At 43.7% G+C, this 17156-nt stretch overlaps 1 protein-coding gene across 5 annotated transcripts in view; it reads left to right on the top strand.

Annotated features, from left to right (window-relative positions):
• The window catches only part of TTLL9 (tubulin tyrosine ligase like 9), a 36797-nt gene that overhangs the window by 10368 nt on the left and 9273 nt on the right, over positions 1-17156 (top strand). For all 5 annotated transcript variants that reach the window (XM_036753091.1, XM_036753090.1, XM_036753092.1 and 2 more), the window contains 3 exons: positions 11341-11409; positions 12119-12209; positions 16870-16910. In XM_036753091.1, coding sequence (XP_036608986.1) covers positions 11341-11409; positions 12119-12209; positions 16870-16910 — 201 coding nt within the window. The remainder of the gene's footprint in view (positions 1-11340; positions 11410-12118; positions 12210-16869; positions 16911-17156) is intronic.

Genomic DNA, 17156 nt, shown 5'->3' with positions numbered 1-17156 from the left:
GGAGGGGACAGCGATTGTAGTGGCACAGAGACAGGCAGTGAAGGGTCATGTATGAGGAGCAACAGGGACACTCTAGCTGGCCTGGAGAGTGCAGAGAGGGGAACATAGTTTCCCTCTCTTGGTCCTTCCCCATCCTCCCCCCTTATCTCCTTGCTGCACAGAGTAGAGGCGCTTTGTCTGGGGTGGGGATGCTCATTCCTCCCCCCCACAAGAGTCAAGGTTACTCTTAAGGTTCAAAGAAAATAAAAAGATTTATCAAATACTCCTATTTGATACTCCCGTAAGAATATAAAATACTCCTATATATATTTATCCATTGCCCAATAAACGAATGATTTATAACAAACTAATGGCCAGAGAGAAAGAAGGAGGCTACATGCATAAATCTTGTAGGGAGTGTATTGTATTCAGTAGTGGTCTCAGGATGGTGGCTCTCAGGTGACAGGCCTGTTTTGGGTCAGACTACTACTAGCTCTCTGAGATATTGGCCAGTGGAGGAAAGTGGGTAGCTTAAGAGAAAGAGATGTAGCTCAGTAATAGGCTAGTGGGGAAGGAGAGCATTGTAACCCCCAGGAATTTCAGGTGCTGAATCACAAATGGCTTACCACCAGCTATTTGGGTATTGGGAGGAGGTGGGGTGGAGTGGGTGGGATTGGGGGTCTGCTTAATATTCTTCATAAACTCCGAATCCCGTCCTCTTTTTTGACATGGCTAATTTGTTTTGCTTGACTATACATATTTGTAATTTAAAAAAAAATGTTTTTTCTTGTCTTCTCATTGGGGGAGAAAGAATTCTGAAATGAAAATAGAACTAAAACTGAATTTAAAAATTAAAAAGACCCTCTTCCTAAGATGGCTTTCAGTTTCTTCTTTTTATATAAAAAAGGGTCCCATTTCTGAAATAGAGATATTTCAGTTTTTCTAGTTCCCAGAGATTCCTGGGATAATGATTGGTTGGATGGGATGGTGAGATTGGGATCAAGGGTTCACCTGTCTTACCTCTGCTTAGCATAGTAACAACTGTCCTAAGGTAGGGTGCAACAAAAAGTAACTTCTCTTGGACTGAAGTAAGAATTATTTTACCTTTGGAGATGGGAAAGGGCCTCCCCAAAATTTAGTAATGTAAGAAAAATAGTGAAATTGAGGAGGTAAGTGGAAAATAAACAGAGTAGCCTACGGAATTTTCTTTGTCTAGCAGAAAGGCCTTGGGATTTGCTTCTCAAAGCAGAACCTTTGCTTTTCCCTTTCAATTCTGCTGACCCAGACAGGATGGGAGAAGGGGACTTTCACAGTGATTCTAATGTCGAGGAGAAAAAGATCTCAGTTTTCCAATGTAACTACCCACGCATGTACATGTTCTCTGGCAAGAAATAGCAACTCTTTTACATTCATGATGGGAAGTTGGCATTTGCAGTTGCAAAACTCCTAAAGAGCATTCTCACATATATTTTTGACCAAGGGTATGCAGCTACAAAGACCAGAGGAGGAGTTTGAGGTCCTGATTCTGAGTCCAGAGTCTCCAAGTCTTCATAGCAAGACTGGCCCTATTGAGTGGATGAGTTGGATGTTAGTTCAACTGTAAACTGTATTGTCTGTATTGCCTACTTCCAGGAGGAGTGCCCATGGAGGCCAAGCAAAGTAAACTGCGCATTTACTAGAACTTCTGGTGTTAGAATGGCCTTTGATCTAGTGTGGGAGAAGCTGCTACATGGGTGCAGCTGAGGAGGTGAGGTTTCATAATGGATTGTTTCTTGGCTTCCATTGGTTCTGTACCAAGAGTAATGCATGTTATACTGTTCGTTGTGTTTTGTTTGTTCCTGTTGGGAGGTAAATCCATTTTGCCAAGGAAACATTACTAGCACTCAAAGAAATATAGTTTTGAACTAAGGAGGTGGGGTTTTGCAGTAGATGCAAAACCACAAGACAGCACTCTAAGTCTGAAGAACTGTATTGGGACTCTGAGGTTGGCAGAGCTCACCAGTGAGGAAAGAATTGTCTTGACTCTTTATGGGCCTGGATTAAAATGCTTTCTTTATGATTTGTATTTTTTTATTTGAAATAAAGTTTGTCTTGTATGCAGTATATTAGCCTAAGTGCTTGCATTTCCTTTTTGTGGAGACTTAGACAGGAGCTATATATTCTGATGTTCCCATGGGAGACCCTGAGCAAAGTGAGTAAAATTCTAATTTTCTCATGGGAGAGCCTTGATGGAGGCCTAAGCCACATAGAATGGCTTGTGACTGCAAACTCAATATGAGTAAATGATGATAGGTCAGCCAGGAAATGTCATGTGAACTGCACTGAGAGGCTGAGCCTTCAGGAATAAAGAGGTGAGAGGTTTATTAGAGTCCACCCTGTGCAGAACATACCTGAAGTATTCATTCCCCAAGCAGCTATGAAATGCCTCAGGCAGCTAGAGCACTCAGCCTGGAGTCAGGAAGAGCTGAAGCTGTGTGACCCTGGGCAAGTCAGCTTAATCCTCTTTGACTCAGTTTCCTCATCTGTAAAATGAGTTGGAGAAGGAAATGGCAAAGCACTCCAGTATCTTTGTTAGGAAAACTGCAAACAGGGTCAGAAAGAGTCAGACCTGACTGAACAACAAATGTATCAGGCAATATGCTTGGCACTGGGTCTACAGAACCAAAAACCATCCCTGCCCTTGGGGACCTTGCATTCTGTTGGGGGAAATAACACAAAAGCAGATAAGTAATCATGAGATCTATACAAAGTAATTAGGCATAGGGACTGGATTTGTGATTTCATTTGTATAAGAAATTCCCAGGTGAAGAAACTCCCTGTATCTATGCAGGTCAGCACCAGTGACAAAGCCAGCATATGTCAGATAGGACTTGACCACAGGTCTTCCTAAACTCAGAGGTCATCCATGATGACACGCTGCTTCTACAACACTACTAAGTAATTGGGGTGGGGGGAGAGGGTGAATATGGGTGATATCAGGGTAAGCCTTGTATTGCCCTCTCCAACACTATTGTGCTAATAAGAAAGCCTTGTATTGGAATTGGCTCTTGAGCTGAACCACTGGAGGAAGCTAAGATTTCTGTGAGGCACCAGTGAAGAAGAAGTGAACTCCAGGCCCTGGGGATAGCCTTTCCAAGGGCATGGAGGTGGCCGGTGGAATGTTGTGGTCATGAGGAACAATAACTGGGCCAGTCTGGCTAGGATGTAGAATACATGAAAGAGAGTATTGTTCAGTAAGTCTGAACAGGTAGTATGGAACCAGATTGTAATCAACTTCTAATGCCAAGCAAAAGAATCTGTGTTTGATCATAGAGACATCTGGAGGCACTGAAATTTCTTGAATAGAGTGATGTGGTTAGACTCGTGCTTTAGGAACATGTTTGGCAGCTCTGTAGTGGCTGAATTAGACAGGATAGAGATTAGAGGCCAGGAGACTAATTGAGAAGGTATTGAAATAGTCCAGGCAAGATGCGATAGGGGTCTGTGTAAGGGGAGAGAAGGAGAAGGAGGGGAGAGATGCTGTGAAGGTGGAATCAAGACTTAACAGCTCATTGGATGTGGGAGTTGTTGTGGGAGAAAGGGGAAAGTCAAGGATGACTCTCTGGATTGCAGACCTGGGTGGCTTTATGGATGGGAGTACCCTCAGCAGAAGGAGGGAAGTGATGCATTCTATTTTGGGCACTACATTTCTGGAAGGGTACTGATAAGCTGGAGGCCATCCAATGGAAGGCACCTGGGATGATGAAGTGCCTGCAGTCAATGCCATATGAGGGTTTGTTAAAGGAACTAGGGATCCTTAGCCAATAGAAGAGAAAGCTCAGCTGGGACATTTTATCTGTCTCCAATCACTTGGAAGATTGTCATATGGAAGGGGGATTAGACTTGTTCTGGTTAGCCGCAGAACACAGAACCAGGAGTGATAGATGAGAGTTACAAGGAAGAAAATTTAGGCTTCATGTAAGGAAAACTTCCCACAGAGCTGTCTGAAAAGGAAAATGATAAGTGCTAGAAGGAATGTGGAAAATTAGGTATGGTAATGCATTTTTGGTAGAATTGTGAACTGCTCCAGTCATTCCGGAAAGCAATTTGGAACTATACCCAAAGGGCTGTAAAACTGTGCATATCCCTTTGACACAGCAATACCACTACAATACTGTGTCCCAAAGAGATCAAAGAAAAGGGAAGGGACTTACATGTACAAAAAAATTTATAGCAGCTCTTTTTGTGGTGGCAAAGAATTGGAAATTGAGGGGATGCTCATCAGTTGGGGAATGGCTGAACAAGTTGTGGTATGTGATTGTGAAGGACTACTATTGCACTAATAAGAAATGATGAGGGAGATGGTTTCAGAAAAACCTGGGAAGACTTATGTGATGCAAAGTGAAGTGATCAGAACCAGGAAAACATCGTATGCATTAACATTGTAACAGCAAAATGTAACAATGATCCTTGGTGAAAGACTCAGCTACTTTGATCAATACAGTGATCCACGACGATTCCAAAAGATTCGTGATGAAAAATGTTAACCACACCTAGAGGGAGCACTGATGAATTTTCAGGGCAGATTGAAACCTTTTTTAAAGGTTTCTTATTTTTCTTGCAATATGTCTAATATGGGAATATGTTTTGCATGACTTAACATGCAGAGATATGATGAAGACAGCTTTAACTGGCTTTGTAAAGCCTGATTGTTAAATTTTCAATGTGAGCAATTATACCTCAGAAATCTGTATACAATCTGTAAATCAGGCTGTCATTTATTGTTTTGTTTATTTTCTAGACTTAAGAGAGTGTTAATAATGCAGATTAAACATAAAAGTGTGTTTTCATATATTCCCCTTACCCTAGTTAAACATTTGCCAGCACCTGCCTGTATTGCTCAATAAACAAGAGTGCAGTAGAAGGTTAAGAGAATGAAATCATCACTAGACCAAAGGCCTGATGACTGGAGCCTAATCACTGATGATGATGAAGATGATGATGATGATAGGCCCATTATCTCATTTGAGCCTCACAATACTCTTGGCTGGAAGGTAGGGTAAGGTCAGACTGTGAAGAGTTTAGACTTTTAATTTGTAGGCCTGAGAAGTCAGGATCAAATTGTGTATTGGGAAGGCAACAAAAGCAGCTTGTGCTGGGTGCGTTGGAGGGGGAGAACCATGATCGGAAAGGGAGAGAGTGGTAACTGTGTGACCAGCCCCAGTAGTCAGAAGTGAGGTGAGGAGTGGTTGACCTCTGGGAGTGAAGCAGAGGAGAGGTTCTGTATTCTGAACACTCAGTAGGTAATTATGCAAATGAGCACTGGAATCCGAGGCCTGGATGATTCCAACTAGCTATTATCCACATTGACAAAGGGTAATTTGTGCTAATTAGTAACTAGAAACCCCATATTAGACTGATTCTCACAAACCTCAATTAGCAGCAGTAAAGGGAATATCATTAAGAGGAGGAGTTAGTCTGTAAGGAGAAGAGGACTGTAGTAGAGGCTTGTTCCACCTCTTATCTAGAAGGTTGTGTTCTGTAGAAGATGCACCTCGGGCCCTGAGGTCAGCTGGCTCCCCTCCCTTCAGCCACTTAAGGAGGCAGGATGAGGCATATAGTGAAAAGAATACTGGCCCTGGAGGCAGGAGAACTGAATTCTGGTCCCAGTCCCACCACTTGTTAGCCAGGTGACCTTAGACAAGACATTTCTTTCTCTGGGTATTTATTTTCTTATCTTCAAAATGGGGATAATTCTCTCTGGCCTGCCAACCTCACAGGTTGCTGTAAGGATCAAAGAAGGGAGTGTATATGAACATGGGAAAGCACAGTTGAGGGAGGGGAGTATGCTAATCCAACCCCCCCCACACACACACTTACCCCCACCCCTGTAAAATAGAGATCTGGTTCTAGATGATCTCTAAAATTGCTCTGACATTCTGTATTTTAAATTTTTAAGAAATTATTATCAAATTAGGGAGTCTGATCAGAGGCCTGGAACATTCCATTCATCTGCCTTTGTCAGCAGAGCTGCTCCCATCCACAGACACTCTATTTCACTCTGCAATAGTTAGCAGACTCTCCCCTCACTCTTATTTACCTCATCCCTTGATAGGAGTTTTCTACTTCCCAAGAGCAAACCCCTTGCTACTTAGTCTCTCAGTCTCAGTTCACCTCAGCCCTACCCCACAGTGTCCCATTCCACGTCTGCCTGCCCCTTCCTCCGGGCCTCCTGGACTTCCTGATCTATAATGAACAAACTTCCCTTCATTCTAGACCCCTTCCTCTTATGGGCCTCCCATCTTCTGCCACTCAAAGGCACTGGATGCCCCTTTTCTTGCTGCCTGCACCCTCTCCCAATACCCCCACTGACTCATTGGTCCTAGAGAGAAAGTTTGAATACCCTTTGCTCTACATTGTCACTTCCAGACTCTCCCTCTACCACCATCACTAAGCTATTTCTCTTTCCTTCAAGTTCGCTCTATCCAAATTTACCACCTGATTCAGGTGCTTGTGACTATTAATCCTCAGGATGACCCCGCACCCCACCCTTTTCTTAATGAGTTGGATGTATGGTTCATTGTTTCCCTCTCCATCCTTTTCTTCATACCAGGCTATCAACATACATGTCCATGTTCCCTCAAGTACTCTGACATTCCAGTTCATCAGTCTGCTCACCTCCCGTGACCAGCTTCTTCACCCACTCCACCTTAGCTACAGTCAAGGGTGTTCACCTTGTCATCACCCATAAGTATTCTACCCCGCTCCCGCCCCCATCAAGAACCCTGGAATTCCTTTGTCTGGTTATAATTTATCATTCCATGTCTCCTTGTGCCTTACTCCTTGTGAACCTGTAGCATTTTTCATTGTCATGATGACCAGCAACCCCTCCACCCCTCAGTGCCATCATCACTCCAACTTTGGATACATTCTCTTCCCTTCCTAAGACAGATGTATCAATGAACCAACTCAACTCTACACCATCTTATACTCTTGAATCCCTTGTATCTTTGTCTTATCAACAATGCTCATGCCTTGCCAAACCCCAACCCCAGATTCCTGGCCTGATTTGTCTTTTCTACTCATAAGCTATGGAACAAAGCTGACAGAAGCCACGCAAGCATGCTGACTGAATCCTTTATCATAGCAAGGCAATCCTTTTATTCCTTTCCGATAATTGATTCTTTATTCCACTTTCCACAGTCACTGTTCCAGACCTTCTCTCTTTGTCCTCCCAGAGCACACCTCTACCTACCCTGGCCCTAGAGCTCCCTCTTCTCACCTCTCTCATTTTGTCATGCCTCGAAATCGTTCTGCCACTCCCCCAATATTCTCCTTACTTTACTCTCTAATGATGAGATGGCTCATCTCAACAAGGACAACTCTGACATGTGTCCTTGATTCCATCCTCTCTGACCCTTCCTGGCGATTTTCCCCACTAGGATCACCTCTCTTTAATCTTCAATTTCTCCCTATTTGTGGGAGAAATCTTCCATTTCTCCCTATTACAACCTTTCCTTGCGGCCTGAAAACACACCGAGATCTCCTTAATCCTTAAAAACATCTTCTAGAGTCTTCCATTCCCCCAAGTAATATCCTGTATCTCCTCTCCTTTCCTGAGCCAAACTCTTTGAAGAAGCTCTCCGTTCTCCATGCCTCTACTTCTCCTCTTACTATTTTCTAAATCCTCTGCAGTCTGGCTTTTAATCTCATCACTCAACTAAAACTGCTAGTGACTGTTGACCACCCTCTCTTCCAGGATACTCCCTCCTCTGGAGTGTGACACACTGCTCTAACCTGGTTCTTCTCCTGTTTGTCTGACAGCTTCTTTTCGGTCTCCTTTGCTGCATCATCATCCGTGCCCAGTTCACTTACTGTGGGTGTTCTCTGAGGCTCGGTCCTGAGCCCTCTTGTCTTCTGTCTCCAGACTCTGTTAGTTATTGATCTCATGAGTTTCCACAGGTTCAGTTATCATCATCATCTCATGCTGGTGACTCACAGTTCTTCAGCCTGATTCTCCTGAACTCCAGTCCCACATCCCCAACTGCCTGTTGGACATTTCAAATCGAATGTCTTGTTAGGAATCTCAAACTCAACTTGCCCCAAAGAGAACTCAGTCTTCCCCCTCCTCCTCCTCCTTCTCCTCCCCAAATCCATCCATCTTCTGAACTTCTATGTTGCTATCGAAGATACCACCATCCTCCCAGTCATCCAGGCTCAAAAATGCCTGTGTCATTCATTCTCAGTTCCTCGCTCTAATCATCCCACATATCAAATCTGTTACCAGATCTCATCAATTCTTTCTCCACAACATTTCCCCCATATGTCCTCTTCTCTCCAGTCACCCAGACACCCCCACACACTCCCTCGCAGCTTAGGCCTTCATGACCTCACATCTGAGCCATCCTTCTGAAGTGTAGACCTAACCATGTCACTCCCCTACTAAGTAAAACCTTCTCCTCTCTAGGATCACATAGAAATTTATCTTTTGGACATTTCGATCACTTCTCCACCTGACCCCATCCTCCTTGTCCTGACTCATAAGGCCATAGCTTACTTGCTGTTACTTACACACTTCATGTTCCTTTGTCCTTGCATCTCTTCACCCCCCACCCCCGGGAGTGAAGCGTACTCTGTCCTCACTTCCACTTGTTAGAATTCCTAGTTCTCTTCCAGACTCAGCCTTTCTTGACTTTCTGTCCTGCTAGTCTTCATTTTGTATGTATTTTATATATGATCACATGTGTACAAATTATCTTTCTTGTTAGGCTATAAGGCCCTTGAAAGTCTCTTGAGGGTAGGGACTGTTTCATGATTTATCTTTGTATCCCTCACAACTGGCACAATATCTGGCACATTGTCATAGCTTAATAAATGGCTTGTTGATGGGCTAATATGAGGTTATAATGGTCCAGGGCATCATTTTGTTTTCTCAAGCATATTCCTCTATCTGGTACCTGTTTCCTTCCCCAAAGGGCAGGAAAATCCACTTTTATAAGGCTACCCTGGGTTTCAGCACTGGACTTAGAGTCAGAAGCCCTGGGTTTGAATACAGACTCTTACATTTATAAGCAATGTGGTCTCCCCAAAGAAGCTAGGTAGAACCTCAGCCTTCTCTTCTAAAATAGGGATAATATAATTCCCATCCACCTCCCAGGGTGGTCATGAGGATCAGATAAGACAGTGGATGGGATTGTGTAACAGTAAAATATTCTACACTTGTCAGTGGTTATTATTAATAATAATATATTATTATGTATTATATTAATAAGGGGCACGAAGTGACATCTGGGGCCTTGGAAAGGCCCAGCCCTAGCTACCCTTAATGACATGGATGTCAAATTTTCCAGGAGAGCTGTTTAAATTCAGCTGTCATCCTGAATAATTTATCTCACTCCATCCTACTCCCCATTGACCATAGTCAATTGATTTGAGTTCAGAGATTGCAAGCACATTTTAAGAGCAAACTTAGCTTAGTAACTCTCCTGCTAAAAGATCGTCAATCCATGTATTTCAAAGACATTAAAAGTGAGTCGAGTGCTGTTTGGGTAATGGAACACTGACTACTAATCACACCTGCTGTTTCTGGGGCACCTTTCACGTGGCAGTGCATTGAGGGAGGGAAGCAGGGACAGAAGGGCCTACATGACTCAAGTCAGGAACCCCAGGCTTACCCAGGGCCCAGCTTCTTAGGGCCTCTGGTCAGCATGGCAGGTGGGCTTGGGTTGGGAGAAGGAAGAGAAGGAATGAACAGAGCACTAAAGGAGTGATTCTTCTCATCTAGATAGGAATGAAATTCTATCTATCTATCTATCTATCTATCTATCTATCTATCTGTCTGTGTATCTATATATGTGTGTATATATGCACATATGCCTATGTACATGTGTGTATATATACACATATGCATATGTACAGGTGTGTATATGTGTATGTATGTATACCTGTACATGGAGACACATGTACACACTCATAGATGAAAGAAAAGGCATTTTAAAGTGCATTTTATGTGCTCTCAAGGAGGTCATGTTCAAAGTTTCAGCTGTAGATTGGTCCTTAGGGCTTAGCAGCAAAGCAGATGGTAGTGTATACTTTTTTAAAATAAGTTTCTATTGATGTCTTATGTTTTTTACATCATCGTAGTTTTCCCCAGTCCCAGAGAGCCATCCTGTATAACAAATAGTATCTTTATCTTTTCTTTAATGTTATTTCCATTGATAAAACCCTGTCCATTTCTGATGTTGAGCCATTTGACAATGCCAAGGACTTTGGTGGCAAGAACTTTCTTTTCTCGGTCTTCTGTAGCTGTGGCTGCTGAGGAGGCAGGGGCTGCAGAAGCCGTTTTCAGGTCACATCTACACAAGGGCTACTTCCCTGGGTGATGGGTACAGGGGGTAGGTTGGAAGCAGAGCTGGTGGTTTGGGGTGGTATTGCTGTTCCTGGGACTCTTGGACTGGCTTCATTGAGCTTTAAGGGGATGTATTGGTCAAGATGTAGAATATCGGGGCAGCTAGGTGGCGCAGTGGATAGAGTGCTGGGCCTGGAGTCAGGAAGACTCAGCTTCCTGAGTTCAAATCTGGCCTCAGACACTTACTGTGTGACCCTGGCAAATCACTTAACTCTTTTTATCTCAGTTTCCTCATCTGTAAAAATGAGCTGGAGAAGGCAATGGCAAACCACTCCAGTATCTCTGGAAAACCCCAAATGGGGTCATGAAGAGTCAGACACTACTGAAAACTACGGAACCACAACAAATGTGGTCAAGATGGTGGTGGCGAGAGTTTAACTTGCCAGGAATGTACTATATATCCCTCCCTCAGGGTGCCTTGCTAAATCAGTTAAGTCTTCCTCCTTGTTTGTTGGTTAGCAGTGGGTGAGGGTGGTTGGCACTTTCCCTACAGGAGTTGCTCCCCTAGCTGATAGCTGTTCAGATTGGAAGGGAAGAAGAGCCAGGGGTCTGGGAGATGCTGCTGTTCCTTGAATTCTTAAGCTTAGCTGCGAGGTGATGGCAGTTGGTCAGCAATTGTTGGTGATGATGAGGATGCCGGGGATGTTCTCTACAGGGACTGTTCCCCTGGTTGTGGCTGTAGGGACCAGGATGGAGGCAGGGTTGGTGACACATACACATATGCAATTTTTTAATCTATTAAAGTTTACAGCCTCACTAAGACTTTTGGGACACCCCATTTGTATAGACACACTCTCTCTCTCTCTCTCTCTCTCACACACACACACACACACACACACACACACACACTGACATACTCACATATATAGCACACATATACAGCCCACATTCCTATAAACACCCTTCCCCTTAAAGATCTAATCAAGTATTCTCTTTTCTGCTATTTGCTTTCTTCTCCCCTTTTCCCCACCCAGGTGGCCAGGTCTCAGGGAAAAGGCATTTTCCTCTTCCGGAAGCTCAAAGACATCATGGACTGGAGGAAGGTGAGATTCTCTTCTTCCTTTCTCCCCTACTGTCAACCTCGATTCCCCCAAATGAAAGCATTTCTCTCCTTACTTCCTGGCTTTGAGATGACCCTGACCATGACCCAGCTATGTTCATTGGTCCAAAATCTTCACCTTCATCTCTGGGGCCCTGAAAGCTTACTCTTTCATTTTTTACTCCCTGTTGGGATAATGAGACCTAGGCCAGAGGACCACTATTGTTTTTAACTCTTCCACTGATGTTCTGTGTGACGTATGGCAAATGGGGTTGGAGTAGGTGGTCCCTAAAGTTCCTACCCTGTGACGTGGCATTGGAAAACCTGCCCTCTTGGACTTTTTCTAGGAGTGTGTGGGGAGGGGGGAACAGCAGTGGAAACTGAAGCCAGCAGGCACTGGCATCCCAGGGCAATTGTTCTTCCCTTGCTCTCTAGCTAGAGGCAGGGAGGAACAGGAAGGCTATCATATGTGTATCAGTGCCCGATGCCCGGCATGGCAACAGGGAGCTGTTGCCAAGAAGTCCCACAGCCAGGAGCTATAGCCAGCCTGGAATGGCCGCAAACCCTGTGGAAGCCATGTGTGTGTGGAGGCTGGCAGGGGGCAGGTGGACTGGAGGGGGAAACCTGGGGTGGGACAGGGGGCTCCCTGTCATATCTCTTCTAGCTTGTGCCAGTCATGAAGGAAACAGAAATTGGGGCTTTGTGTCTGTCAGGATGTGGGCCGCTCCGATGACCAGAAAGATGACATCCCGGTGGAGAACTATGTAGCTCAACGTTACATCGAGAATCCTTATTTGATAGGAGGTAGAGTGGCTCCCTGTGCCCCTCCCAATCTTCTTTGACTAGTCAAACAACAGACCTTTACTGGGGACCCTTTCTATGTTCAGCCTAGTACTAGGCCTCTCTGAGAGACAGAGTGGTTCAAAGCCAAGCTCCTGCCCTCAAAGGGCTTACAGTATTTCTCTCCTCTCTTAGGAAGAGAAAATACAGACAGATATACAAAGATTCCCAAGAATTCCATGCAAAACAAGTAGATGGGTAGTGTACAGTAAGACTATAGAACCTCAGAGAAGGGCGAAGTCACTGTGTGGGATAATACTTCAGGGAAAGATGGAGGAGGAGGTGTGATGGGTAGAATCTTGGCATCTAAATCTTGCAGTTGGAAGCAACCTCAGACTTTATATAGTCCAACTCCCTATGTGATGCATGAATTCCTTCTAGAATGTGCCCAAGATATCATCCAGTCTTTGCTTTATCGTAATAAGTGACAGGGAACTCACTGTCTAACCACTTCCATCATTGTGCAGGCTCTGAAAGTTGGTATTTTCTTTCTTAGTGTGAGCCAGAATTGGCCTTTTACCCTCTGTTCCTATTTCTGCCCTTTGGAGTCAAGCCAGATGAGTTTCATACATCCTACCCTATGGTGGAATGTCAGCTAGCTGAAGACTGTGGTCTTCTCTCCTCCAGGCTAAACATTCTCAGTTCCTTCAAATGTTGGTCATGTGACCCAGATTCAGTGCTTCCTTCCCTACCCCAGTCACTCTCTAAATTCACTTCAGCTTGTCAATAGCCTTCCTAAAATGTGACAGATAGAACTGAACATAATGCTCTAGATGTGGTCTGACCAGAGCAGAAGACAGACAAAAGGACTCTTACTCTCCTGATTCTGTGCCCCTATGAGTGCAGCCTAAGGCTGGATGCACTGGCCTCTATGTCACAGGGTGTGGCCGATCTGGAGCTTGTAGTCCACAAGTCTCCTGGGTGTTTTCCACGTGAGTTTGGTTCCCATGGCTTAAGCTGATGGGCGGAGAAGAGGTGAGGGCATTCCTGACTGGCACAATGTTAGCAAAAGCAAGGGGTCAAGACAAATATTTCTTGGGCAAGAGATGGTAAGGAGAGAGGCCTGACTCTAGCAGGTGGCTGGTCAGCCATGGGAGATGAGGCTACAGAGGGAAATTTTGGTAGATCATGGAAGGCCTTGAATACCAGACGAGGGCTTTGCCTTGATCCTGTAAGCAGTGGGGTTGGTTTTTAAATTGGGGATATGACCCATTCCTGCACAGACATGGGGGGAAATCTCAAATAAAGTTCTTTCCATTTGAGTGAACAAGCGTTTCAACTTCTCAGCTCTGAAAGCCTCCATCCTCCTTACCATATTGATACAGGAGCTTCACCCAGTGATAAGAATGAGAGCGAAAAGTTATAGAGGCACAGATGAAAACCAGACATATTTTGATCCTAAACCAATACTTTCCTTGAAAATAAGAAGCCACTAGTATTTTATAGCATATACCATAATAAACTCCTAATAGGCGAGACCTGAGTATAAAAGGTCACAGTTTCTAAAATTAGATAACAGAAGGAGGTACCTTTCATAAGTATGGTTAGAGGGAGAATTCTTAACCAAAAGAAGGGTTAGAACTGATAATTAGAAAAAAGACACAACAGAAAATTTTGATTACAAAAATTAAGCTTTTATACAAATAAAAGCAATGCATATCAAATAAGAGAAATTATAGATTGGAAAAAAATTTTTGCAACAAATATCATTGATACAGGTCTGATATCTAAGCTACATAGGGAATTGACACATATATAAACCCAATTAGATAAGTAGCCCAAAGATATGAATAGTTTTCAAAAAAAGAAATGCAAACTATAGCCAAATGAGAACAATTCAAATCATTAACAAAAGATATGCAAATTAAAGCCACTCTGAGGTTTCACTTTCCATCCTGCAAGTTGGCAAAGATGACAAAAAAATGGAAGCCAATGTCGGAGCAACTGTGAGAAGACAGGCATGCTAATTTGCTGTTGGTAGAGTGATGACTGGACACAAATGCTCTGAATATCAATTTGGAATTATGTGAGAAAAGTGATCAGTTTATGCACTTTACCCCAAGAAGGTCAAAGAAACAGAAGTATATGCCTAAATATTCATAGCAGTATTTTGTGCAGTGGCTAAATCAGTTGTGGTATTATGAATATCATGGAATATTACTGTGCAAAATAAGATGTACTGAATAGGAGGGATTCAGAGAAACCTGAGAAGATGTATATGAACTGATGCAGAGTGAAATCAGTAGAACCAGAGGAACAATACATACAATGACAATAATGTAAACAAAAAGAGTTCTTTAAAGGATGGTTAACTGAGTGATCAAAAACCCAGCAAAGGTTCAGGAGAGCAGGTCGTGAAATGGGCCATCCCTTTCTCAGCTCAGGGAGGCTACTAGGAGCCAGTGCTGCCTGAGGGTCCAACTATGTCAAGGGTTTTCCTTTAAATGTTTTTCTTTGTTACAAGGAAGATTTGCTTCCAGGTTTGGAGGGGCAGGCTGAGGGTGAAGGGGGAATTTCCAGGAATGACCATGATGTTAAAACAAATGGAGGAAGGAAATAGGCCAGAGTCAAACCCTTGTGTCTCCTCAGTTATTCCATTCTGCCTCAAAAGTTGAGAAACCTCTTGGCTGGTTTGGCTCGGTGGTTAGACTTAGGTACTAGTTAGGCCAGAGTAACATGATTTGTCCCCCAGTGGCATATTAATGACGTGTCAGTTCCTGACCACAACCTGATCCCATTTGGCATGCATCTGGGTGTTGTGGTTCACAAAGAGTTTGCAGGGAGACGCCTGCATTTACAGCTTGGTGCAGCCCAGTCCTGTTGCTGGAGACCTATGTCTGGTCCCATCATTTGTATCATTTTGGAGCACAATGTCGTGGAAAGAGAGCTAGTCTTCTCCAAAGAACTGAGATGAGTCTTAACCCTCACACTTACTCCCTGGGTGACCCTGAAGAAGTCACTTTTCTGATCCTTAGTTCTGTATCAGTAAAATGGGAAGAATACTTGTACTACCTACCTCACCTGGTTGTTGGGAAGAGAACGCTTGGCCAGCCTTTAAGGCCCTGCTGACATAAGCTGTCCATCTACATGCACTGCCCATCATCATAACCATCTCACATTTCTCACTCAGCACCAGGGTCCTTCAGGTAGACATCACCTTCCCCCATCATCACCTCCACTATCCAAGATGCAGCTCTTATCATTAAAGGCTTCATTGGGCAAAAAGAGAGACAAAGGTGAAAGGAGCAAAGAAGGAAGCAGACCCAAGTACCAGGGTGTATGTGGGTGTGTGTGGAGAGAGACAGAGACAGAGAGAGAGAGAGAGATTTACTAAGGCAATAACTAACACACAGCCAAGACTCAAACCCAAAGCCTCCAACAAAGACAGCACTCAATGGAGAGTGGCGATTCTTAACCCTTTTTGTGTCATGAACCCCTTCTCAGAATAATGGTTTTTAAAAATGAAAATAACAATTTATAATTGGAGAAAATACCAAAGTTCAGTTAGAGGTTAGAGAAAATAAAGATGTGATTTTTTTTCTCCCTCATTCAAGTTTGTAGATCTCCTGAGAGCTATCTTAACAGAACCCCAGCCCTAAAGGGCTGTTTACATCCTCAAAGTTATTTTCAGAGGTTGCTTTAATCTAGTTGCTTATTGGGAGAATAACTTTGCTGTTTTCAGTACCCCAAGGAACTAACCCACCTCCTCCTCTCAGTGTCTATCAGTCTTGTCCTGGTAGAATATGAGCTCTTCGAAAAGAGATGGGGTCATCTTGTCTTTGTTCCTTTGTCTTTCCAGCATGGGGCATGGTGCCTTCTTTGTTGAATTGATTGGAGGTGTGAGTTCTGTGTGTATTGCTCTTGGGCTGAGGCAGCTGCTGGTGGTAACAACAGTAAATTTTATTAAGCTCCTACTGTGGAACAAACCTGTCCTTGAATTCTCCTCGTGGAGAATCAATTATCTTGTCTTCTTGAAGGGTAATATTACTTTCTCCTGTTGCTTCAGTAGTCTATATACTCTTCTGGGTTGGTTACATCAGGAGTAAGTTGGTAGCCTGATTTCCTTTTTTCCCCTAGATATAGTTTACATCTAATTTTTAAAAATCTGATTAAAAAAGGCCTTTTGTTTTTGCATTGCAGTCCTTTCCAGATATACCCACCCCCACCCCCAATGAGCCTTCCCTTCTAACAAAAAAAAATTTAAGCCAAGCCAATCCATGGTGCAACCATATATGATAGGAGCACACCCTGGTTGGTGACCTGACTTCTATCTGAGGTACCTTGTTCTGAGACCCTAGCCTCATCTACCAGGAGAGGGAATAATGGATGTGAGATAAAGTGTGGCACCAATAGTTGAAAGTGTCATTTTAAAAGAAGTGGAAATGAGAAATCATGTGTAAGTAATACTGTGCTTTGAGCTGTGCCTTCAGCAGTGGTGTTGGGGATATTGAACCATCCATACTCTGCCATTACTGCTGTTGTGAGAAGGGCATCATCCTTGTGAGCCAGCCGACTTGGATTAGGGGTGCAGCATAACAGGCTCTCTATGTGACACTGATTGGCTTGGGATGGGGATGGAATCAAAAAGGTGACTTATGCCTAACATTAATTCTCTGCTCCATAGGGCGCAAATTTGACCTGCGAGTGTATGTCCTGGTGATGTCTGTAAGTAACTGAGTTCATTGGCTGCTGGAGGGAGGTGGTTTGAGTCTGGGGATCAGTCCTGGTGACCAGCATGAACTTTCTTGTCCAGTTTCATTGTAAACTAAGGAAGTAAGTTGAAAATCTGGAAGAGGCACATTCTTAAATTTTCCAGGGGATGGGGACAAATTTTTCTCTGACCCGATACCTGGGTCTCCTTCCTTCTTTGCCTCCTTCACCTTTGCCTCACTATTTGTCCCATGTCCCCAC

Source organism: Trichosurus vulpecula, chromosome 3 (assembly GCF_011100635.1).
Source record: "Trichosurus vulpecula isolate mTriVul1 chromosome 3, mTriVul1.pri, whole genome shotgun sequence".
NCBI classification, from domain to species: domain Eukaryota; kingdom Metazoa; phylum Chordata; class Mammalia; order Diprotodontia; family Phalangeridae; genus Trichosurus; species Trichosurus vulpecula.
The sequence above is the reverse complement of the archived record's forward strand: the minus strand, read 5'-3'. Positions and strand labels throughout refer to the sequence as shown.